Source organism: Aulonocara stuartgranti, assembly GCF_965226115.1.
Source record: "Aulonocara stuartgranti genome assembly, chromosome: 1".
NCBI lineage: Eukaryota > Metazoa > Chordata > Actinopteri > Cichliformes > Cichlidae > Aulonocara > Aulonocara stuartgranti.
Genome location: NC_138939.1, coordinates 22,764,634 through 22,789,881, shown reverse-complemented (window position 1 = coordinate 22,789,881; position 25,248 = coordinate 22,764,634). Strand labels below are relative to the sequence as shown.

The following is a 25,248-nucleotide window of genomic DNA, read 5'->3' as shown; positions in this document are numbered from 1 at the left end:
TACTGAGCGCACATTATACACATTACATTCATTGTGCGATATAGCTTCTTTTTGTTTTTTATTAAAAGGATACAATATTCTACTTTTTAAGTATTTTCATTACAAGTATCTTTGCTTTTGTGTGTCCACCCTTCCTATACATAGCTGGTTAATTCTGTGGGATTAGATTAAGGATTAAATGTATTTAATTTTATATCCTGTATTTTGAAGCCACTCACCTACAGTGACTTCTCCACTCTGAGGTTTCTCTGTGAAGAGTCCAGTCAGGTCCTGTCTGGTGTCTGGAGGATGTGCATCTGAAAACCGACGGGATTAAAATACAATGCTACAGCATAAACTTCAATTATAAAAATGTTTGGGTTTTTCATTATGTTGAAAATAGCACATGATTAGCTTAGCTCTGAGAGTTAAGGCAAACCTATCATGGTCCTGGGCTGCTGACCCAATCTTTTTTATATTTCGGTCCCTCGTGTTCTGTTTATGATCCTCGGGGTCATTCCTAAATTGTTTATTATTGTTTTGTTTTTCAGCTTTGTGCATGTTAATTCGTGTTCACGCTTGGGTTTTTAGTTTCAGTTACTGTTGTGGTCACTATATTGTTCCTCATGTCAGGTTGTCAAGTCTCTGTGTGTGGCTGTTGTTGTGCCTGTGTTACTTCCTGTTTTATTGTGGTAGTCTCTCATCTCTTGTCTTGTCCAGTTCAGCTGTATGTCCTCTTTGCCCCAATCATCCCTCTGCATCTGTCTTGTCTTAGTCGCCTTTTGCCCTTTGTTGAGTAAACTTGCTCACTGTCTTTGAGGTTCATTCTAATGTTTTCTGGCAACTTTTCACTGGCAAATGTTTGGATTTGCTGATTGTTTGAGGTTATTTCCTGTGTCCTGTATTTGCCTCCTTAATGCACTTGTCACATAGAGGCACATGACATAAACCATTCAACTTTCTGCTGTTGTTGTTAAATAGAATATGACAATTTTTGATCTGACATTACTCTACTACAGTAAAAATAAATGTGAAATCCTCTTTAAAAGAAGGTCATTAAAAAGTCTGAGGGGTCCTGTATTTATCCACCCTGCTACATGGAATTACAGGACCTTGGAGACCTTTTCTTTAAACATAGCATGTGCAAAACTTAAAATAGCATCCAGGCAATGCCTTTTCTTACAAATGGCAGCTGTTTTCAAAGTCTTTGTGGAGTACACATGTACAGTTATGGGATATTTGGGGGCATTTTTGAGCATTCGGGGAATGATTTTCACAGCATATTTTATAAAAATGGACAGCTGGTAAGAGAACAAAGGAATCACTGAGTGATAAAAATGAACTTACCCTCAGCTTGTGCTGGGGCAGGAGTTTCTTCTTGTACTGGGGCTACTGCAGGCTGAGAAGGGGCTTGTTCTGGTTTTCCATCAGCAGGGGCCTCAGCTGAAGATAGCAAGAAACATTTGAGAGGCACAGAGAAACGACAATCATACGTTTAGTCCATTCACTGTTCCCCTCTCAACAAAGAATCAGCTCCAAACAGTGAGTTTTTAGTCTTTGAAACAACATAAATAATACGAGAGGTGAAAACATTTTTGTGTTTTGTCAACAAAAACTCTCTGGCCAACATTCATCCAGTCGCTTCCGCTTATCATTTTCAGGGTCGCGGGGGGCGCTGGAGCCTATCCCAGCTGTCATAGGGCGAGAGGCGGAGTACACCCTGGACAGGTCGCTAGTCTGTCGCAGGGCTAACACACTGGGACAGACAACTATTCGCACTCACATTCACTCCTGCATTCACACCTATGGGCAATTTAGATTTTTCAATTAACCTATCTCCACAAAGGTATCTGGCCAACATTCATCACCAAAATATTTTTATCTTATCATTTTTTAAAGGCCCGCTGACTTTCCATGTGTTATCAGCTGCCTCTCATGCCTTTCCTCAGTGCCAGTCAAGTGGTGGTTACTCATGAGGAAATAATGCGTTGGTGTGGGTCAAGGTCGTCATGCAAACAGAGTAAAGGTGGCTTTGATATGAGCCCCAGACAGCTGTGGCCAGTCCCTTATAGCACACTGGGCACTTTGGCCGCTGTCTTTCTTTGACATTTGTTTACATCTTACTAAAGCCAAAGGGCCACACTGATAAACGAACACAAATGCAATAGCACAAATGTTGCTCCGTGACACACTTGGCAATCATCTCAATGTACATTAGAGTGCTGTGCAGGTGCGATAAAATACAGGACAAAAGGAGTGAAGTTAAACGAGTGAGTAGGTGTGTTCACGGCCTCAAATGAAGAGCTGGACTTTTTGGGAAATAAACTTGCTGTTGTAATATCATTTGTATTTAGAGACAACAGTCCCCAGGACACAGGCATGCAACTAACTGAAGGAAGCTGTGTAATTTCTAGTCACGTTACAACGAGTCATCCGACCACTGGCTTGGATGACTTCTCTCTCTCTCTCCACCATCTGTTATGTACAATTTAAGTCTTACTGAAACAACATGAAGGCCTGTTTCCAGTTATAGCGACAAAGCCAAATGTCACAGACCCTTACGCCAGCTGACTAGTGTTCAAGTCCCTTCTGGGACAATTATTTTTGATTTAGTGGACCACGTAGGTTCTCATGTAGTTTCAGTAGGATCTTTTGATGTGTTAAAAAATCACAATGTCATGTTTGGGGAAAACACAGTGTGACGACAGACAACAGAACACAAAACAAGTTTTTAAGTTGATTACTCTAGCCCCATAAGAATGCCTCTCCTAAGTTTGTATGCACAACTACAAAACACATTTAACCACATAACAATTGGCCACTTCTGAGGGTCTAAACCTTTATAGATGTCTCTTTTTAAAAAAGGTCAAGACAAAGTTCGACACAGTCATTTCTGGTTCCCCAGCAACTTCACAGTGAGCTATAGAGGTGCCCTTTCATGCACAGGTGGTCTGATGTTTTTTTTTAATCTTTGGACCGAGTCAAGGTAGCTGCCCTTAATACAGTATGAGTTATATGCTAAGCCAGCTGTCTGCTGACTATAACCTTGAATCTAGCTGTCAAATACGAGAGTTTCATCAATCTTCTAACTTAATTCTCGACAGGAAAAGAAATGATGCATTCCCCAAAATGTCAAACTGATCCTTTTAAAGCAAACATCTCTCAAATGCACAGCATACAAGCTGTTTCAGCGATCTGGTTTTGAGTACTGTCAGAGGGTGCTGTCAGAATGTGCAGAAACATCAAGTGCATGCAGTGTGTCAACTATTTACTGCTTCAGTGGTTTTCTGCATCGAGTGCTCCATTTTGCTTTGTGCACAGTGATGACATTACAGCCCGTAGGTGAGCACACAGAGACCTCAAATGCACAGCAGCAGCATCGCAATCTCCCACCTGGTTGAGACACCACCTTCAATTCAAATTTGACCTTTGAGCCCCCAGCGATCACTGCGTAGACACTGGCGTCTTCTTTGGTAATAACTTTTATAGTGAGCGAGTGCTTGTTCCCGTCGGCTGCAATAATGTATTTGCTGTCGCTGGCAATGTCCTTTGAGTTGCACTGCCATTTTACTTTAGCGTCTGGCTTTTCGGTCTCTGCCTCAAAGATCACAGAGGACCCCTCTTCTGCCTCCTGAGTCTTTGGTTTCCTGGCAAATGCTGAAACTGGGGAGGGTGGGTTGGAAATTAAAAGCAAACCTTTGATGTGTCAATTTAACTTTCTTTCTTTAAAGCTCATATGCTGCCAGGCCAGCAGTGAACACAGATACCATCATCTCACCGACAATTCAGTGATTAGAATTTGATCATGCTGTAAAAACACTAAATGACAAATATCTGTGAGATTTGACATTATTTAAACTTTTTTTCATCTGGTTAATTTCTCTCTGCTCAAAAAACAAAGATCATGCCCGAAGAAATTCTGAAGAAAGAACAAGACATATGGGGGCAACAATAAGTATGAATATGTCAGCAAAGCTAGAAGAGTCATGAGCTCAGCATGGCTGCCCAGGGTGAAAAATGTTGTACAGTCCACAGCACACTGGGTGGGGCTAACTGAAAACCAATAAATTTGCCTTTTGCCACTCCACACAGATCCTGTCAGAGCACAAACATCAAGTTAGAAGACAAAAATGAATTCCGGAGCACATTCTGGAACGTGAACAAGCATTAACAGTGCTGTACTGTATGTGTACAAGCTAAACACTTTTAATCTGAAAGACTGAAAAAATTTCTTCAGCAACTCTTAAGTGTTTGTCATCTTTACAAGAAGCCTAAAAACAGGGAGCGTGACTGACACGACTGACTGACATGTTTAATGGTTTAACGGTTATGAATCGCACACTTTGTGCTGGCGTAATGCAGGCGGACAGTTTTCAGCGAGTCCTCACCAAACCACACACAAACCAAAAAAAGAAAAAAAAAAGCCCTCCACATGTTAACAGATGGCCCCGCAAGTATGAGTTTAAATATAGGATGCATATGTACTGGACTAATAAATGAGGCTGGCAGGCTTAAGCTGCAACAGGGGTTGCAGGTATCATAGTTGAGGGATTAGCTGGATGCTATTTTTGTGACTTTAAAGGGAGAGGAAGAATAATGTGCCCTTCTTGTCATGTTGTCAATCATCTGTACTGTTCTAATTTTCATACTGCTGTCTGGCTTTAAGGTCAAATAGACTCCCTTGAGTTTTATTTTTAGAGAATTTTAGTAATTGTAAAGCTGATTAGTGGTCTTTTAAACCTAATTTCACCTTATTTTTGGATATGTTTAGCAAATTATTTCAGCTGAATCTCACGATGACCGGGTTAAATGTTGGCATTTACAGTTTAATCTCTGTTTAATTCAATCACATTAACAAGTGATTAGTGTTAAAGGTTAGGATTGAGCTGAATGCACCTTCTGCAGCCAAATGTGTTCATTTATATATTATTACAGCTTTTCTTAATGTTGTTGCTGTATTTATTCTTGTCTTTAAATGTTTGACTGAAAACAATCTTATTGACCGCACTGTACTGATAGTAATTGTCAGTAATGTTATGGGCTCAAGACAATTTGTCCTGAACAAGTCCTTGACACTAAAGGTCTTAACACACGCACACAAGCTTGGCCATTTGGGCTGCACTCTTTGTCATCGGATATGTGACATGTCAGGCTTCTCGCTCCTCAAGCGGCCATTCATTTCCCACTCAAGAGCGCAAAGAAAACTGTGGAAAGTCATTTGTCAAGTTGGAATCCTGCGGGGCATTTTTGGATCAGTGAATCATTTTGTGAATGCAGTGATGCTGGAAATGTGACAGTGTCGATTTCACATCAGACGATGTTTCCACCTGCGCCGCGAGATTTGTAAGTGAGCTACTGACGAGACCAAAAAGGGCTTCAAGTTCAGAGTGTTTTCTGATGAGAAACAACAACTGCATGCACACGAATGTAGTAGGTTCTGATTTTCCCTTCCTGGCTACATGATGGCTGATAAAGCATTTTAATAAAGGCACTTGTGGCACCTTAATAAGCCATGGAATATATTTAAATTTGAGGGGATGGAAGAAGAATACTGCTACTTTACTTGGTCAACTGCATTACACATCTTTAAGCTGTACAAAGTGAACATATTGAACCACCTTTCATTTAATAATCATGAAAAGGAAGAGCTACATTTTCTTTATGTTTTCCAAATGTCATTTCTCAGTTACACAGGTTAAAGTCATTGCGTGGGAATAAATAAGCTTTATATTTAAAATGATGTTTTAAGTCTGTTTAGAAAACTTTTCATATAAAAACACTATGAACAAAAAACAAAGGCTGTGTCACCGTCTATAACGAAAATGATATGCAGGTATTTGGCAGGCAGTTTAGTTGTGGTTCATTGCTTAAGAGGGGTGTGGCCCATCTCAGCTTTTTCTCACATGTACTTTTTACACATGTCTTGCCATATTGTTGTTCTTCTGACTAGATATTAAGGTAGAACGTGGTAATATCACAATAAAGAGTGTATCTAAAAGTTTACAGTTATTAAGAGAACTCATATCTATGGCAAACCTTTTGATTCATGGATTAGTTTGCTCAAAGCAGGCATGTGACAGAACAGTAGGAACATTAAATAAGATGAGAAATAAATTGCTCCATCTTTGTTTGCTAAGGTAGTCGAATATGTCCACTTACTTGGTTTTTTGACTGGCTCTGGCATCCTGATCAATCTCCTCTCTTCAAATTGTGTGACTCTTTGCTCCCAAACAGTCTGCTGTCTGTCTCAACACCCCCTGCCTTTAATAGTGGGCCTCTTTCCAAAAATGCCTCCCCTCCTTCCATGAACCATCCCACCTCTTGTGCCATTTTTGCTAGTCCTAAGCCAGTGTCCGCAGACACCACTCCACTCCTACAGCCCATTCCAGCAGTGACCCAGCCCCCACTTCCCAGCCCACCGCCTGTCACCGGTCACGTCTGACCAAGGGCTATATTTCAACCATCCTTTCCTCCAGCACCTCGGCTGAATGATAGGCCTTGAGAGGGAGGGGAAGAGATGTAACGCAGTAGTTTATATTTAGCACTTTGATTCCAAAAAAAGTCTGCTCTGCCCACATCTGTTCTGCCTCCTGTTAGCCTGTATGTCTAAGAGTTAAAACTACAAATAGAGAGACAAACTCTAGTTTGTTTGTTTTTTTTTAATTGATAAGGTCTTTAACTGGTCTGTGTCTTGGACACACATGCATGGCAATCTTGTTGTTTTTTGGCAGCAACTGAGCCATGAGGTTGTCGAGCAAATACAAAGTTGCTTGATCCCTTTAGGGGCCACCGAGGTGGATCATCTGCCTCAATTTCACTCTATCTCTAGCATCTTCCTCCTTAACATGTCCTCCTTAACTACACCCATGAATCTTCACTGTGTTCTTCCTCTTTTCAGCTCCATCTTCAACATGCCGTGTTGAATATATTCACTATCCCTCCATCAAAGCCTTGTCTCTTCATCTCTAAACTGCTCACCCTGAACTGTCCCTCTGATGTACTTATTTCTAATCCTGTCTGTTCCCGTCACTCTCAATGAAAATCTTCAGCTCTGCCTCCTTTTTGTTAATGCCACATACATCATACCATAATTCTACCCCTCGAAGCATTGCTGTTACACCTTTCTCCCTGTCCTGCTTCTACAAACATTTATTCCTCTTTTCTCCACAGCATACCTCCACCTGCCCAGGTTCTCTTCCACCTGCATCTTACTCCCACTACAGATCAAAATCTCAACTGCAAACATCATAGTTCAGTAATGTAATTCCACCCACACCTTGAACCCATCTGTCACTCTTACTACACACCTCACTACTCACTCACATACTTTTCTTCCACCCCTGACTTCCTCATGCAGTACTACAGTTCCTCTCTTGCCACTCGCTTACTCTTTCCTACTGAATGCTTTCTGCAGATTCATTCAGTGATGCCCCGTCTGACCATTTCTATACTTCTTCATCAACACTCTCAAAGTAAACATTACATCTATACTTCTCTTTCTCAGCATTAAGCCATGCTGCTGCTCACTGATCATCATCTCTCTTCTTAAACTAACTCTTTCCTACATCTTTATGATATGGCTCTTCAACTTTATCCCTGTGCAGTTACTACAGCTCCGTACATCATCTTGAAAACTGGCATCAGCACACTTCCTCTCTGATCTTCTTCTTCTTTAGTGTTCAGCCTTACATACAACTCACAATTAGCCTTTTCCTTTTCAACTCAGTTTTTGCCGTATCTATACCCTCTCTGTGCTTGTGTCTCAGATTATCTCACTTTTTCTTTGTTAACATCCTCCTTTGAATAGTTTCATGTACTTGTTCTTTTCACCTCCATTCTTATATGTTACTCCGTGCTCCTCCTCTTCTTGAAGCACATTTTCACCAAGCTTTCCAAGCTCCTTAGACTTTTCACCACAGCCTTTTCCATCCTTTTCACGAAATCCACTACTATCTATCGTTCTGCATTTGTCTCTTCAGTATCATACCAACCTAACACTTCCTAATCCTTTCTGTTATCTTCACTTTCATGAACTTTGGAGACTGCTCCAATCACCACTCTCTCCCCCCGGGGACACTCTCTACCGCTTCATCCAGCTTACTCCAGAAGTCCTCTTTCTCTTCTTACTGACATCCAGCCTGTGTGGCATGCCTCAAACCCATGATTTTGTGAATCAGCCAGCTCTCTCTTTGACAGCCACAGTCCTGAAATTAAATGTTACTCCACACTTCTGCCTTTCGTTCTCTCTTGTTACCTCCTAACAGACCTTTTTTGTCTATGCTATACTAAAGCTGCCATCAGCGGCTCGTTTATTCACAAGGGTTGCCACATCGTGTAGCTATGCATGTTTGATTTGGCAACGTTTTCACACCAGATGCCCTTCCTGATGCACCCCAAAGGGATTTGTGTCTACAAAAGGTTTATACTATATTACACTAACTATATTGTACTATACTCTAATCTGGTGCTTTTATGCATCTCATGTACACAGTTCTCTTCTCTTGCATGAGCTCTAAATTACTGTATTTGACTGAAGGACATTTTAACGCCTACATGTTATTGATATTAATTATAGCTCAGCCATTGTGGGGAGCTGTTGGCTCTTGAGACACCAGGTGCTGTGGTAACTTTATATTTACATATTGCAGATTACAGTAGTAAATGTTGCAGTTTGGCTACTCCCATAATGCCAATGGCCATCGTAACTAGAATGCAACTGTGAGACCAACACACAGACGCTGAGCACTTTAAATGAAAAATAACTCTCAAAGTGTTTTTCTCTGGCCCACGATGAAGCTTCAACAGTACAAGGTCAATACAATATGCCATAAAACACAGTTTCTAAATATCTAATTTCACACATTATACATATTTAAATCTGCTACCCTCAGTAACACATTACATATGTTAATATTTCACATACAGGAGCATCTATCTATGACAAAATTTGCCTTTGACATACTTGATTCTGACATGATAAATAAATTTCGTTCCTATTTTCTCAGTTAAAAAAGGAAGTGTGTGGAAACGGAGAAGTCAGTGAGCATTTCATAGGTCTTCTTTAGACAGTTTGCTAAAAAATGTTTTATGAAAATGAAAAGCAAATAGAGAACAAATGAACAGAGGACTACATTGCCCACTCAGTGATATAACATAAAAATTGTAGTTGTGTAACTTTCAACATAGTGGGTTCTTTATACCCTCTATGAACAGGGGAACTGGTGGCTGCGGTGTGTCAGTACACACAGGCAGATATAAGTACTTGGTGACAAGTGACTTCACCTCCCCAGCCCCATATTAACCTCATAGTTCCTCATAGTTGAACGATTATCTTTTCAGTTGTAATGAGAGATGTCACTTAATCTGTGTGTCTAACACAATTCAACTTTATATAGACTTTGTGTTTCTTCTTCTTTGTGTTTTATCTCCAGTGTTTGCCCAAATCACATCACAATTATCTTTGCAAGAAGCACAATACAGATAAGGTGACGGACAATTTATTAACTTTGTACATGCGATTTGTAATTATAACATACAGCGTTTCATATACGGTCTTCTAAACCATGATATGAAACCTAATATTCTGTTTTAAATATATTTTTTAAAAATCCAGTTTAAATATATACAAACAGTAGTAAAAACATTACAAGAGAACTTGTACGTGTTCAACATGACAAAGAAGTTGAATGTCATTGCTGTGGTTGAATGACATGAAGCAGAATTTAGTTTTGAAAATATATCAGATATTTCCAAACAGAATATGAACGTCTATGTGTGCACCCCCACTTAAAACTGCATAGGGGGATGTCAACATGCCTACATCCACCCCACCCAAGAGAGGGCTCTGTTTCTTTTCCTTAATGCTTTTAAACAGGCAGCGAACAAGTCAAATCCCTCTCATACCAGGAGTTCGAAGAAAAGAGTCATATAGCTGCTGCTTGTACATTTAATATGAAGCTACAAAACAAAAGCAGACGTAACCTGCTGGAACTCATTGCTCCAGATTCCAAATAGCTGAAAAACAATAATCCCAGCTTGCTTTTACATTTCAGAGATGCAATGTTTATCAGAAAGTTCATCTGACTGACTTTAGTACCTTTGAAAAGAAGCACTCAATCTGTTTACCCATGGATTTAAAGTCTTAATGTAAAAGCCATGTATTTTTTTTCACATTTCTGTTGCGTACACAGGAAAACTATTATACTTTCTATCAAAAAGACACAATAAACCAAAATGACAAAAAAGAAATTCTACAAGAAAAATTAAGAGCAAAGATTTATGAATGTGTTTGAAAATGATGTTGTAGAGTTTGATGATCGTAGATGATTGTTCCCCGTGGCTGGTAGTGGTTTTTGTGGTTTAAGAGGTGAAGTTCAACTTTATGGTTGTTTTGTACATGTTGTTTGTCTGTATTTCATTCACAAGAGTTAGGCGTCAGACAAGAGTTGCCTGCAGTTTTTGAGAGACTGAGCTAAAGTCATTAAACTGTATTACTTTAAGCCTGAAATAAACTTTAATCTGTAATAAACTGCACACTTTAAAGCTATTTTGACTAAAATGGCCCAAGGGTAGTTGTAATTAGGAATTCTTTCTAGTTCCTGATATTGACTTTGTCTGTTAGGTGTGTGTATCAAAGGTCTCTCTAAACCATGGTATCACATGACTTTCACTTCCAACTCTGGCCACCTCAACAAGGAACACCAGCAATAACACCTTTTCAAAAGTACTCATTCACAAATATCTATACACATTTACAAACAGCGTGTTACACATAACCGTGTTCGGCCCTGACTTTATTTTCATTGTGATCATTTGGAGTATTTTGTCTTCCAAATATTTCAGACAGACAAGCCAAACTGAGCTTTCTATGGTGATTCTTCTGTACTTATTAAACGGTCCCCCAGCATGTCTTAGAAGGAAGATTGTGGTCCATAGCTTTATGCTGCATTTACTAGTACCTTCAAAGACCCGGTCACACTGTGCAGCAGTACTCATCAGGAAGACTGATTAAATCTATACTTTTCATTATTCAGTGCTAGTATTTGAGCATTCCTCCTGCCTATATGTATGCTTTTCTGTCTAGATGACTCTTGCCCAGCACCTCATCACTAAACTGGTACGTCAGCTTCTTTTTGATCTTTTTCACCTCTCCGGTTTTGCCATAGTTGCGCAGAGCACGAGCCATCTTCTGGTAGGTCATTTTCTTGCGGTTTCCCTTCTGGATTCCCCAGCGGTGTGCGAGAGCCTCCTTGTGTTTGGAAGAAAACTGGAATGTCCCTTTATCTCTGTCCACCCACCAGATACTGTCCTTCATGTCGCCGTTCCTTAAAAGGTCCAACAGAAACTGGTACAAGCGGATCTTCTTTTTATTACCTTTGGAAACAAGAGAGTTGCATCATTAGAAGTGACATATTATAATTTTTTTGTTTTACTTACAGATTAGAAAATCTTATATATATATATATATATATATATGTGTGTGTGTGTGTGTGTGTGTGTGTGTGTGTGTGTGTGTGTGTGTGTGTGTGAATATAAATCATAAAAGATTAAATAAAGAAATGTATAACTTTATACAAATTACACAAAGTCAAAGATCGGTCACTGAGAAAATTAGAACTAAAATTGTTTCAGCAGAGCAGTAGTTGATTTTACAATATCTGTTTTATGTGTGTCAACGTTACACGGCGTACAGTGCAACACTGCAATGACTTTGCACGAAAACGCTTTTAAGTTCTTAGAAGCAATGGAAAATGTTTTTCCTGCAGATATAGCCGTCCATGATTCATCATATTTTTTACACAATCATTCTGTTGTAATGAAATGAACCTAGCTTGACGCACAGTTAACTGTATCTGAAGTAGGTTAACCAATGCTTAGATGTCACATTAACGATGCAGGAGGTCGTTCGTTAATTTATATCACTTTACACATGGCTGCCTGTAGCCATACAACAAAACTGAGGACAATTGACTTCTGTACACATCAAAAGCAAGATAAAGACACTGTTCATGCTGTATGTTATATGGGAACACAACACATATCTTTTTCTAATATCATCATACTGTAGTTTTTTGAGACATTTAAAAATCATTCGTTTGCACTCTAAGATTATTGTGACTAATTTGTTAACAAAATAATTAAATAAAAATCTAATTTATAGTTTAAAAGAGTTATTTTTACAGCCACCTGATCGGGAGTGTAGGTGACAATTACACATGCGACCAAACTATTTACTCCTTGGACAAAATGTCTCTATAGTCAGAGAAATATGGCGTTTTTGTTTTTTTTTCTCCTTTCACTTCCACTCATACACAATCCAAAACTAAAGGAACTCTGTAAAGCCGATGGGGGGGGGGGGGGGGCATTTTACATGGTACCAGTTTAGTATGACGCACATTCACTTCCACTGAAATCCTCACCTCGGTGCTTGGTTTAAAAGAAAAAAATTCCCCCAAACAAAACAAAACACTGCATAAAGCATAAGCCACTTGACTACAGGTACTACTGACACTGGGCACCAGACACTACTCAGGTTCTGTCACATCCTAAATAATATAAAAGAGGAAGTGCACACTACTTTTGGTTAAGCCAGAGAACAATGGTCAACTGTGAAAGGATTTGGACATGATCCAGAACGTCCACTGACACTGAGACTCTGACTCTGGTGTGTGAGTCAATCCTGCTGTGTTGGAAAAAATGCCTATTCAACAAACATGCTGCTGTCTACCACTTTTATACAGAACTTGGTCACAGCAGAAAAAAATGCCCCAAAGACTGACAGATCTCTGTAGATACCTCATTAGAAGGCCAGCGAGGTAGCAAGCTTTCCCACTCTACACACTGCATGTTTTCCAAAATCCAGTGTAGAGAGACAGAAACTTTTAACCGAACTGAACTGAATTGACCTGTTTTCAGAGTACCCCACCTCTTGCCTAGTGACAGCTGTGATAGGCTTGGTGGACGGATGAATGAGTTGAACTGAATTCCATTCTTGGAGACCAAATTCATGATAATTCATAACAGAAAAGAAAACCTCACTGTCTTTTTGTGGCCAATTTCCGGAGAAGATGCAAGACCAGCAGTTGTTGTGCAACGTGTAGCTGATCCTAAAAGCGCAATTTAATTTGTCAGCAGAACACAAAGCTGACATGTCTTATTGACAAATGTCCACTATCCAAGTGCACAGAAAGCAAAACTCATCCGTAAGTCAGACAGAGACTCTTGAAGCACCTCTGATTCATGCATGACCTAAAACGCAACAAATAAACATGCCCCTTGTCTTGGTCAACGCATTCATAGAGGAACTTGGACCACGTCCACATGGTGTTTATACAGATGGTAAATGGTAAATGGCCTGTATTTATATAGCGCTTTACTAGTCCCTAATGACCCCAAAGCGCTTCACATATCCAGTCATCCACCCATTCACGCACACATTCGCACACTGGTGATGGCAAGCTACATTGTAGCCACAGCCACCCTGGGGCGCACTGACAGAGGCGAGGCTGCCGGACACTGGCGCCACCGGGCCCTCTGACCACCACCAGTAGGCAACGGGTGAAGTGTCTTGCCCAAGGACACAACGACCGAGACTGTCCAAGCCGGGGCTCGAACTGGCAACCTTCCGATTACAAGGCAAACTCCCAACTCTTGAGCCACGATCAGATATTATAGAAAGTTCCTTTAGTTTCCAGGACTCAAGAACCTAAAGAAAGAGTATTGACGTAGAACTTCTAGATATACAACGACCTGAGAATCTTAAGAGTGAGACTATGAATGTGAACACGGTCAGAACAGTTGGTGCTTCCTAAAGTATCCATGCTAACTGCCACAGACTGAGTACAGCAAATCTAGTTCCTTACCCAGCTCTCCTGTTGGGATATAAGAAACTCGATCTCTCAAGCACTCCTCATCAGACACCTCCAGTGGCGGACTTCGTGCCCCATGGTCCTCTTCATCAGAGCTGCGCTGGGATATATGCGGTGGATACAAGGTCCGAGGGAAGAACGTTACCTGTAGCATACAAATCAAAGTTAGTTTTAAATAAAATGTTTGCAATGATTTAACTTGTAGACTATCTATTAAATTATTTTCATCTCCAGGTTTCCCCTGAGTTGAAGTGAAACAATAATAATAATAATGAAATAATGATGTATCATTTCATAGAAAAGAGCTTCTTCTTGCGAATGATTTTAAATAATGTTTAGCACCAAAGATGGCTAAAGAATGCAAAATTGCACTTAGCATTTATTGGTAAAAAAAAAAAAAGTATACAGTACAGTACTTTCTACAAGCTGATGCAATAAAGAGCAGTTTGTAAAGCAGTTCAACTAAACTCTGCTGTAACTAAATGTGACATTTAGATACTGCCATGTTCAGAGTGGTCCAATCCAACTACCAAGGGCTACAGAACTTAATGATGTAATCCATCTTTTAATTTGTATTTGTAGCTGTACTTAATTTCCTAAGAGGTCTGCCGTTTTAATTGAGAAAAGAAATTTTCCTTGCAATGTAACATTTTTTCAAGTATGGTATTTAGCCTTTATCTGGTTTTTTCAGACACAGTTTCACACGTTTTATTTATTTAAGTATGTATGCATCTATTTATCTATTTCATGTATGTATGTGTGCATGGGTTTAGTTCTAATATCATTTTTAAGCCGCATGTTTGACAGCTAAAGACTTTTGGAAAGTTTTAAACTACGTTACTAATATAAAGTGCAGACAGAGATGATGGTGCCACTCTCAACTCTGTGACCACTTTATCAGAAACGCCCGTGAAATCTAAAGCCATCCGACAGCTCTACCATAAGTATGAAAACTGAGGTCCTGAGTGGGTAGTGCTGCAAGACCACAACATATTACACTTTTAACGGTATAGCATTTCACTGCAACATTAGAATTGTCATCTTCACAATGCCGATGCATAAGCTTGGCAAAAGTATAATTCATTGCACAGCTATTCGCTATGGTCGTTGGGTACTGTTGTACTGTACTCTATATCAAACACGTACAGTGAAGTGTGGGTTTCCACTAAGATGTTCTCACTGCAAGTGAAAGCGTAAAACAAAGTTTCTCTCTGCATGAGCTGTGATGTGTGGATGCTCCTGTGCGTGTGACAGGCAATAGCTGTCAATGTATTCATAACATCTTTTGAGGCAACGGTCGGTACGGATACCTAAATGTGAATTTCCATGTGCGAACAGTGGTTTTCACATTGTACTTTCCTGTTACACTTAAATTTCTGTATCAACACCTTATCTCGCTCTGTCTCTTTTTTTTCCAAGCACACAAACATTTTCCTCTCGTAAAAAATGGCAGATGTTTTTTTAAAAGGGAAATTTCACTCGCTAACAAGTGAAAACCGTCATGTGACCTATAGGCACACATGCTCTGTGAGGGTTTTTTTTGTGTGATTGCTAACAGCAAAAGCACAAGTTGCTCTTTATGAGGTGAGTATTTTGGTGAAGTTTAAGGTTAATCAAAAGATGTTTTACAACATGAAAAATCCCTTATGCTTTTATGCTACACGTCAGCTGTATCTGCTTGTTTCAGGACTTTACGTCTTCACACTACTGAGTGAAATGTTTATTGTTATAACATCTCTGGACTTAACATCACCTAAAATAGGGAACATGAACTTTGCATGTAGCCATAAATGTCACTATACATGGTACATACATGGTAAGATTTGGGGAAAGTCTCTGATCTTCATCAAAACAAGTCCTTTTTATTGTGATGCACATGATCTCACATGTGCTGAAGATTGAATGTAGGATTTTTGTGGGGTTTTTTCTCCTTTGAAACATGTGAATATACAAGAAAACAGGCACACATGCACACGCTTGCATAACACAAGTTCATACTGAGGTAGGCAACAAAATGTATGGGGTTTGAAACTGACGACGCTGAAGCGGTTAGACGTGCTGTTTTCCAAAACCAGAGATCTCTGTTCTAGTTCACTGGTTCATAACTGGAGGTTTGAAGCATGCAGATGTGACTTTGAGTTTAGCTGAGTCTACAGAGCCTATTCAAAGTAATTTTTCCTTTAACACTGGGAAGAAAGAAGAAAAAAGCACTAAAATAAAAGTGTTTCTTGTAACTCAAAAGATTCACTTCCTGATTTTTGTAACAGGACCTTAAAGGGCCTCAAGGTCCCGAAATCTTCTCTGTGATTTCAATAACAGCCTCGAATTATGTAGATTCTGAAGATGTCTGAATAGAACTAAAAATATATGGTGCACTGTAGCAAAATCGGCTTATGTGTCAATCAGCTGACAGATATCAGTTTCTAGTGAATGCTTTTTCCACTCCACCACAGAGAGCAGAGTATAGTTATGCTTCATACTTGCACAGTTGAATAGTGTAAATGTCAGTGGCTTTAAATAGATTAAAAAAAAATAACATCAAAGTAGTTTAATGTGTTATCATACTCACTGGTGGGTAAATGTTTGATTTCAAATAACTCATTTCGAGTAGTTGATGATGATGCACTGAAAGCCTTAGTTTAAAGAATGCACACTGCAGACCAACAGTTTAAAGCTTGCTGGCAGCACTTGTTCTTTTTAACAGTTTCATTTGCACTTAATTATTCCCTTTAGTAGTCAGCATCACTGTCATTTTAGCCTCTGACTACTAATGACTGCTTGTGTTTTGTGGGTTTGAGGACTTACTGGTTGCTGTAACACATGGGAATGAGCCGCTAGATTTGGATCAAGCAGGTTTTCAGCTTCGTATCGTAGAGTGTCGTGTCGTAAGAGCCCAGATGGGTGGAGAGCCTGCACATTCTGGAGCTCTGTGAAGTTGCTCTCTTGGAGGTTTTCAAACTCTGCAGGGTGCACATGAGGGTGAGCATGGTAGTCCCAGTGTTCTAAATAGAGATGGTGAAAAACAGCATAATGGCCACAACCTTTTCTCTTCTTTTTGTACAGTAATAACTATTTTTGCTACCGCAGAATTTGTAACATGTGAAATTAGAAAAAATGGAAAGAAATTAAACCCATTCAGACTGATTTTTAGACAAATCTAAACTCGGAAAAAAGTCTGTACAAATGCACAAATGACAGTGGAGACATAATAAAAGCCACAATGTATTTCTGTGAAAATCCATATTTGGAGATATTTAAAGAATTTAAACAAACAACAAGTGGAAAACTGGCTTTCTGAAAGTGCCTGAGTTTGCATCAACAGTGTGAAATGAATAAAAGAGAATTCAGCATGAAGCTCTTTCCTGTTTGTTGCCACACTAGCATTATTACCACAGCCACTGACTGTCTTTAATTTGCAATTTTCTTTTTTACAAATTTTCCCTAGTTGTTTTATTTTTAAAACTTATTTAGTTGTTTAGAAAAAAAAACAAAAGATAGATAAGCTAGCTTGAAAAGTACAAGTTTTTTTTTAAGTGTTAACACTGCAAATATGCAAATATTTTAAATGCAAAGTGCAGTCTTATCACTAATAAACAAAAATAGTTAAAAAAGCATGTCCCATGTCAACTCTAGCACTACAACAGTAATTAATATCTATTACCTTGATCGGTATATATGAATTTAAACATTTCTGGGTGTAGATAAAGATTTGACATCTTTCGACGCCAGGTTAGAGCACATCAAAATGACAAGTGATGCCTTCACAGCCAGCCCAGTGTCAACTTGTTTTAGTGCAACATTCAAAACAGTTGATTACAAGAGAAAGTAAAGCACCTTTCTTATATTAACAAAACCCCATGGGGCGAAAGTTGTTCTATGTCTGTAGTTATAGCGGCAAAAAAGAAATGGCATCTGTTTCCTGTGTTCCAGTGTGCTCCAGCTGCACACACTGCAGTCTTTTTATGTACAACAAACCAGAAAAGTCTGCGTTACCACATTAAGCCATGGCCAAAGTTTTTTTTTGAAGGATGACTAAAATATGTTTAATATCAATCTTTTTATATATTTAAAAATACAGTTTAGTTAATGACATCAGTATCTTTAAATACAATCTCCATGCATTGTTTTTTATTTTAAAATTATTTACATTTAAATATCACCGAGTGGATTTTCACAGTCCAAACTTTTTTTCATCATTAATTTACATTAAATTTCTTTAAACAGTAAAAGATTAGAAAAAATCAACGTTGAAGTAAAACTCACCTGCCTGGCTTTCTGGATCTAGGACATAAGGATATGAATATTCTGGAATTTGATGTCTGTAGATCTCAGGGTCGTAAATTTCATCTGTGTGCTGCTGGAACAACAAAAGCAACAACAACAAAATGTATATATCATTAATGAAAAGCGTTAAGTCAATGGTGTATGTGGACTATGCAGAAAATATATTCCTTATCTGCATTTTATCCAATGGATTTGTAAATTATTTGTAACATTTTAAACACCCGTTTAAATCGCCTGTAAATGTATACACATTTAAATTAGCTTCAAGTGTTGCTACAATAATGACGATTTCTTTTCTCTTCTTTGTCCTACAGTTCTGAAACTCTCAGAACTTTTGAGTTTCAATTTCATGTACCTCATCGTATAATACACTCTTAGAGTTTGTAAGCCCTGTATTCAAATTGTAGTAGAAACCACATTAACTCATCTAATTTTTAAAAAAAATGTATGTCATCCATTCTTAAGAGTGTTTCTCTGTTTAGTCCTGCGGTAAAAAAGGACTAGTCTGTCAGCTCTGTTTAAGTTTCAAAGTCTAGAAAGTCTCCTCGGAGTTTAGATATTTGTAATAAAAGAAATTATACTTACAGGCTGAATGAGATAGCTCTCCATTCTGTATGGATGGAACATGGATACCTCTTATCCAGGACCGACTCTCAGATGCTTTGCTGGTAAAATGCTCTCTCAACCTTTCAAAACTTTTGCGGCACCATTGCACAATGTTTCAAAATTTCCTCTCAGTCAACGAAAACCAAAAAATGTCTCCCTCTCTTATTGTATAGCACAAGCTTATAACACTTACTGCTCAAACAGGCCTTTCAACTGCATCAGATAAAATTAAATAAACAAGGCCCACTGTTTAACTGTAAAATGAAAAAGGAACTTTTGACTTCTGTAAATTTAGTGTGGGTGGGAGCAATAGAGTGTGTCTGCAAAAGGTTCCTGGCCATTTGATGATTTGTCAGGGGAGACCATGAAACTTCACATTTATCAGGGTCTATATGCTGTCCCATGCCTTGGTAGCCAATCATCATCGAGGGCTTTCCTCACTGTCAGTTTCTCCCCCCATCAAGTGTGAGGTGATAAATGTGGGCAACAGTGTTTGCAAGCGTTTAACGTGTTGTTGTTTGTGCTCTTTGTCAATGTCTGCGCTTTTACAACGTGTCATATTTAAGCAGATGGACTAGTATATATAAACATTTATGTTTTAAAATTATTTCTGCACATTATAATGCATTTTTAAATCATGTAGATTTAAAATAAACATTGCTATTTTTTTCACAATTGCTACATCATGTTTTGTTTTTAAGCTTTAAAATCAACCCTTGAAATGATGTCAACTATCCCTTGCAGTTTACAAATAGACAACAACATGTTATAAAGCATGTATTACATGGCTATATGGTGCTTATAAATGCTCAGCTGCTTTGTCTCAAGGGCTCAAGTAAAAATTCCATGCTATTTTACCAACCTTGCTATGTTTAGTATGTAAATGGCAACCATGTGCCTGGATCCTGACTGCAGACCTGAAACCGAGAGACTGAAGGAGTGCTTTGTAGCAAAATGACTACTACATTTGTTTTGGTCATGTAAACAGTGGCTTGCTGAGGAAAATGTGGCCCCTACACACAACACACACGCATGCAATGCACAGCTGTGAGATAAGATGAAGGTACAGTGTCTGTGCTGTAACCTCACCGAGGCAAATGGAGATTGTGATTATCACACAGAGAAGATACGGTTGGAATAATTCCTGAGGGGGAAGTGAGTACCTCTGTTGCCAAACAGTAATGACAGTCTATGAAACTGAGAAAACACCTGTTTGTTTTTAATTCAGTAATGCATTGTTATGCCATATATTAAACTAATTCTTTTGGCCAACATGTTCAATGTTTAGGAAGACATCGGGCTGCCATCAAATTTAGATGTTAGATGATCGACCATATATATATATATATATATATGTATGTATGTACGTATGTATATATATATATATATATATATATATATATATATATATATATATATATATATATATATATATATATATATATATATTAAATTAGTGTTTAGCCCGCTTTCACCCTAACAGAACAGCTTTGACCTCTTCTCTTGGAGTGCAGTGAGATGACGGTGGATCCTCTCGGTCGTGAGCATTGAGGTGTGGGTCCTCAGTGAATCAGGTTTGTTCCAGCACATCCCACAGATTCCTATCTAGATATCAATCTGGAGTATTCTCTGAAGTTGTAGAGCATGTTTTTTGCAGTATGGCAGGCTTATCGCCGCTGCCTCCCAGGTCTGTCATGGCAATGGTCTGCCTTTTCTTTACCTTTAGGTGGATGGTACATGTCAGAGTCTCATCCTCATGATTCCAAGGGCCCAAAAATATTGAGATGTAACAGGATGATTTTATTCACCTCACCTATCAGTGGTTTTAATGTTGTGGCTGAGTGTTGTAGCTGCATTGGTTGCCAGTTTCGAAACATATCATGTCAACTGTAACATCTGAAAATAAATGCGTATTTCCCAGATGTTGAAATAACTGATAAATAATACAGTAACAGTGTAGCATAAATCTGAGTGCATATTGTTAGACCTGCCTGCTTAAGAGGAAGAATGCAGTATTGTGATAAGGCATTGTGCTGAAAATAAAGTCCGGCATAGGATCAAAACACCGAGTTTATCTTTATCTTCGAACACAGATCACGGTCACACAGATTCAGAGATTTCAGCTATACATCGATCAGTCGGTCAAACTTCATTTTAAAATAACACACATGCGACACACATGCACATAGACATCATAGCAAATGCACACTATTAGTCATACGGAGTGCACATATGCATTTATCTCTTTATGGAAGCTTTTTTTTTGTTACAGTCCGTCACAGAAATAGTGCCACCTCAGGGTCTTTTGTAAATTTAAATGCTTTTAATCCTTGTGACCTGCTTTCCCCTTGAACTGATGAGGGATCATAATTGTCTCACTTTAGGGAGCTGTTAAAAACACACAGACGGAGGCCTACCCCCAAACCAGCCCCCCTCTGAATCACAGCTGCCTGAGCTGAACCAACCATATGTACAGTAGCATTTTCCAGGAGTATTAATACACTGAGTGAGCTGCAGCAAGACCGGAACTATTTCTATCACAACTATTTTCAGTGACGCCAAAAGATAATGTTTGGTTCTTTCCCCCCCCCTCACTAAGCAACATAATGACCATTTTTGGCATAACATTCAACGTCCATTTAAGCTAACTCAAATATGATCATTTAAATATAGGATACGATTTAGATTACTCCGTTATGTGCTCCATATCATAAAAAATATAATAAAATTAATACAGCATTTCATAACAGAAGTTATGTGTTATCATTTTCAGAGGTGAGAGAAATACTTTAATGTGTTACTTTTGTAAAAGTAGTTTTGGTACACAGAACAAATACCAAAGAACTGTTGTATTTGTAGATTCACCATCAATGTGTATTTAAAAATCCCATCGTGGGCGATGGGATTGGGCGATCGTGGCTCCAGAGTTGGGAGTTCGTCTTGTAACCGGAAGGTCGCCGGTTCGAGCCCCGGCTCGTACAGTCTCGGTCGTTGTGTCCTTGGGCAAGACGCTTCACCTGCCGCCTACTGGTGTTGGCCAGAGGGGCCAATGGCGCGATATGGCAGCCTCGCCTCTGTCAGTCTGCCCCAGGGCAGCTGTGGCTACAACTGTAGCTGCCTCCACCAGTGTGTGAATGTGAGAGTGAATGAATAGTGGCATCGTAAAGCGCTTTGAGGGCCCCGAAAAGCGCTATATAAATCCAATCCATTATTATTATCGTAAGAGTGCTCATTATGCACAATAACACATTTCTAGATCATATTTATTATATTATTTCACGATAATTATTAATGCAAAATTGTTCTTCATTTTAATGCTGTAACTGGCAAAGAGGCAAGTTTATTTGTAGTAGTTTGTACTACAGGCATAATCAGTGACTTGAGCTTTAATAAAGGTTTACAGTATTTTCCTCTGAACTGCTACAGAGAAGTACAATATTGCAAAAGATTGAAATACTCAAATACTGTGAGTAATTGTACTACATTATGGGTTTTTTTTGTTGTTTTGTTTTGTTTTAGCAACACCATCTTGAATCAGAGAGCCATGTTAAATGTTTTGGTGACCAATTAAAATAAACCTAACAATCCTCACAGATAAAATGACCTGATACTTAGGAATCTTAAAAGGAATTAAAATGTGTCATGCTTGTCTCTGATTTTATCAGCACTCTAATATATGTAATGCAGTAAATAAAATGCAGTACTGTGCCGAGTGAGTGTGAACATGCTGACTAAAAAAATAAGTCAAACTATCCCTGTTGAACTTGCTTAAGTGTAACATAAAACTGCATTTTCAGTCTGTGGTTTCATTTCTGTCGTAACAATTGCATCAACACTGTGTCCAAAGTAGGTAAAGACAGAAAAAACAGATTAACATTTAATGTTTTTATACATGAGCATACAGTCAAAGTTTTTAAAACTGCACTCGACGTCAGTGTTTTAATCGTCTCTTCTTTTTGGTTTTATAGTGTTAGTTTGTTTTCCTTGTGGCCTGAGTGATGAAGTACATTACATGCACAACAGCAGTATTATACTATTAAATGAGGAACTGGGAACTCTTGTTTCAGATTCAGTTCCTTGAAGGCTGACTTTAAATGAATCCTTTTACGTGTCATACAGTCCGGATTGTCCAGGTCTCGATAAGAGCGGGTCACCTCTCTGCTGCATTTTTATTTTAATTTGCGTGCTATTTTCTGGTCGGTTCAGCAGGTTTAATGCAGGCCAGCTCCAGATGAGGCCCTTCTATGCAGTTTATAAACAGACAGGCATCAGGCATATAAAGGTATTATTAAAAGAGTGGCAATGCCGGCGTAAATAACAAAACAAAGCTGACCGTTGACACGTAATTCGCATTGTGCAACATAACAGAAACTGCAGTAACAGAAACATCTGCAGTAAACAGATGGCTGAAAACAAACTAGTTTCCACACAGCTTTGAAACTTATTGCAAGTACAGTCACAAACTCAGTAGTCATATTGCTTTAAGAAAGAAATACTGACAACTTATTCAGTGTTCAGTAAAACCTTTATTTTTATTTTTACTCCAACATCATACAGATAGGTTGCAACATCAAAAACACAACATAAAAACCATTGCCACAACACATCACATGCAACACAGTGTTTCTCTGAAAGCCTTCCATTTGTCATGTGTGTATGATTTTACAGTGACTTTGACTAACCTCTTGCTGAAATACAGTCAGAGGTCACTTTATTAGGTACATCTGTGAACTGTAATACAATCTAAAAACTTCTTTGCAACCTTTGGAAAAGTATCCCTTTACTTAACACTGTGTGCATGCGTTTATTTCTTAGGGCTCTGTTATACCACTGGCAGACATTTTGCTAAAACATGACGAGGCTCAGCACAGCTGCTCTTAAAACAGGTGCTCCTAATGTCCAGTTTCAGCGTGATCGCTGTGCCAAAGTTGTTTGTACTTATCTCCGTTGGCAGAGATACTCCCACATTGCAGATGTGAAAAAAAATAATGACCATGAAAAAATCTAAGCAGACTGGAATAGTATAAATTAAAGGTACTCAGAGGGCTCCATATTTAATCTTCCATCTGCTGCAATGTACGTGTTTGTACATTTTGTACCCACTCTTAATGACATTTAAGGGTTACTGAGCAAGGCATTAACCTCGACTCAGCATCAAAATACAAGGCAGCTGCCTAAGTTTCAATATCATTAATTCATTTGTATATTTTACTAATGCTGAATGCAAATGAACCTCCTTTTTGAATGTAAATATTAAAGAGGCTGGTCCATTCATGGCAATTTCATTCCTAATAGTCCTTCTTCCTTCAGTGGCTTTGTTAAAAAGTCCCATATCACTGCTTGAATACTTTTAAATCCTGTTTTACTTCTGGGTGTTTTACTACCACTTGTTCAACGAGAATTACACAAATCAATATTATTTCCTTAATTAGGGTAAATTGAAAGCTGCAGTCAGTGGATGGTTAGCATAGCACAATGAGTTTCTGCTTTATTTTCTTGTACAATTCAATCCAAAAAAAAGGAAAAGCTCGCGGTAAAAGATTTTGTCAACAGAACCACCTTTGTTGGGAGTGTCCATGTTTTCTAGGGACTTGACCTACTTTTCTTTTGTTCGTTGATTTCCTGGGCGTTGAGTCAGCTAACAATAATAATATTTTATTATTAATAAGAATAACCAATGGCAGCAAACCAACTGCAAATCTTTAGCTGCCCGATTTCATCAACAATAACATCAAAGAGTAAAAAGTGGAGGTGGATTGAATAAGTTCCATAGATATTAACTTCCATAACATGCCCCAATAAGCCACAGTCGTTAACCAACATACACAACAGCAGGACATCTGCTAACATACCTGCACTGTCCCTGCTGCTGCACATTAAAAATGTACACCCAGTAACAGGGCATGCAGCATGAGATGTCTTGTACCTAAATAGAGGCTGCTTATTCTAAGGCAAACAGGTCCAGTGAGATATAAAATAAGGCTCTCAGCGTTGATAAATTTAAGTGTAAGTGTAAGTGACACACTGTGAAATTACATACTTGTGACCTGCAGCAGCTCAGACCAAGGACTGCATTCTGGTTTGGCCGCAATACAGGGTGTAACTGAGCACTTCACAGTTTTCAGTCTGAATACAGTCACAAGATACATATCTGCAAGTCCACACATGTAGGCAAACAGTTAAATTGCCACCTCTTAATTCACGGTCGCGTAGCGTGGCCCCTCATGTCTTGTCAAGGCCAGCAGTGTGGAGGTGTTAGTGTTCTCATCACTGCCTGTATGTGCTTATTTTAAGGTATTACTAATATTTTGAGGGAAGTAATCTGCTGCTTATCAAATGGTACTGTTACAGCTTACTTAACACTGCAAAACACAGGGATTATACAGTCCTTCACTGAAGTCAAACACATTTTAGACTTTTAGTCTTTTCTTAACAGACGTGCATAAATTCTTCGTGCCGTCGTAGGCCTGCAGATTTTTTTTTCTGCTGACATTTAGAGTTTTTCTCAGAC

At 38.7% G+C, this 25,248-nt stretch overlaps 2 protein-coding genes across 5 annotated transcripts in view; both read right to left on the bottom strand.

Moving 5' to 3' along the window:
• The window catches only part of mybpc3 (myosin binding protein C3), a 33,062-nt gene extending 26,840 nt beyond the window's left edge, over nucleotides 1-6,222 (bottom strand). Inside the window, exons 1-3 of the mRNA XM_082533506.1 lie at nucleotides 6,139-6,222; nucleotides 1,327-1,422; nucleotides 219-296 (exon numbers count right to left, since the gene is read on the bottom strand). Coding sequence (XP_082389632.1) covers nucleotides 219-296; nucleotides 1,327-1,422; nucleotides 6,139-6,163 — 199 coding nt within the window. The 5' untranslated portion in view covers nucleotides 6,164-6,222. The remainder of the gene's footprint in view (nucleotides 1-218; nucleotides 297-1,326; nucleotides 1,423-6,138) is intronic.
• A 3,238-nt stretch (nucleotides 6,223-9,460) lies between these two features.
• spi1b (Spi-1 proto-oncogene b) lies at nucleotides 9,461-19,102 on the bottom strand. 4 transcript variants are annotated; one of them, XM_082530300.1, is made up of 5 exons: nucleotides 18,717-19,102; nucleotides 18,111-18,204; nucleotides 16,653-16,849; nucleotides 13,842-13,992; nucleotides 9,461-11,352 (listed from the first exon to the last, which is right to left on the bottom strand). In XM_082530300.1, the coding sequence occupies exons 1-5, from the start codon at nucleotides 18,756-18,758 to the stop codon at nucleotides 11,039-11,041; spliced, it is 798 nt and encodes a 265-aa protein (XP_082386426.1). In that variant the 5' UTR covers nucleotides 18,759-19,102; the 3' UTR covers nucleotides 9,461-11,038. The 4 variants fall into 4 exon arrangements, with proteins under 4 accessions (XP_082386426.1, XP_082386428.1, XP_082386427.1 ...); XM_082530302.1 differs by having other exon boundaries at nucleotides 16,653-16,807; XM_082530301.1 differs by having other exon boundaries at nucleotides 18,111-18,201.
• Between the last annotated feature and the right edge of the window lie 6,146 nt (nucleotides 19,103-25,248).

What these genes read in the sequence shown, in the direction of transcription:
- spi1b (XM_082530300.1), bottom strand. Translation starts at nt 18,758, where the DNA reads ATGTTCCATCCATACAGAATGGAGAGCTATCTCATTCAGCCT. An exon ending in AGAGCTATCTCATTCAGCCT is followed by an intron (nt 18,205 to 18,716) that starts GTAAGTATAATT and finishes TTGTTGTTCCAG; the next exon opens with CAGCACACAGATGAAATTTA. An exon ending in AGATCCAGAAAGCCAGGCAG is followed by an intron (nt 16,850 to 18,110) that starts GTGAGTTTTACT and finishes ATCTCTATTTAG; the next exon opens with AACACTGGGACTACCATGCT.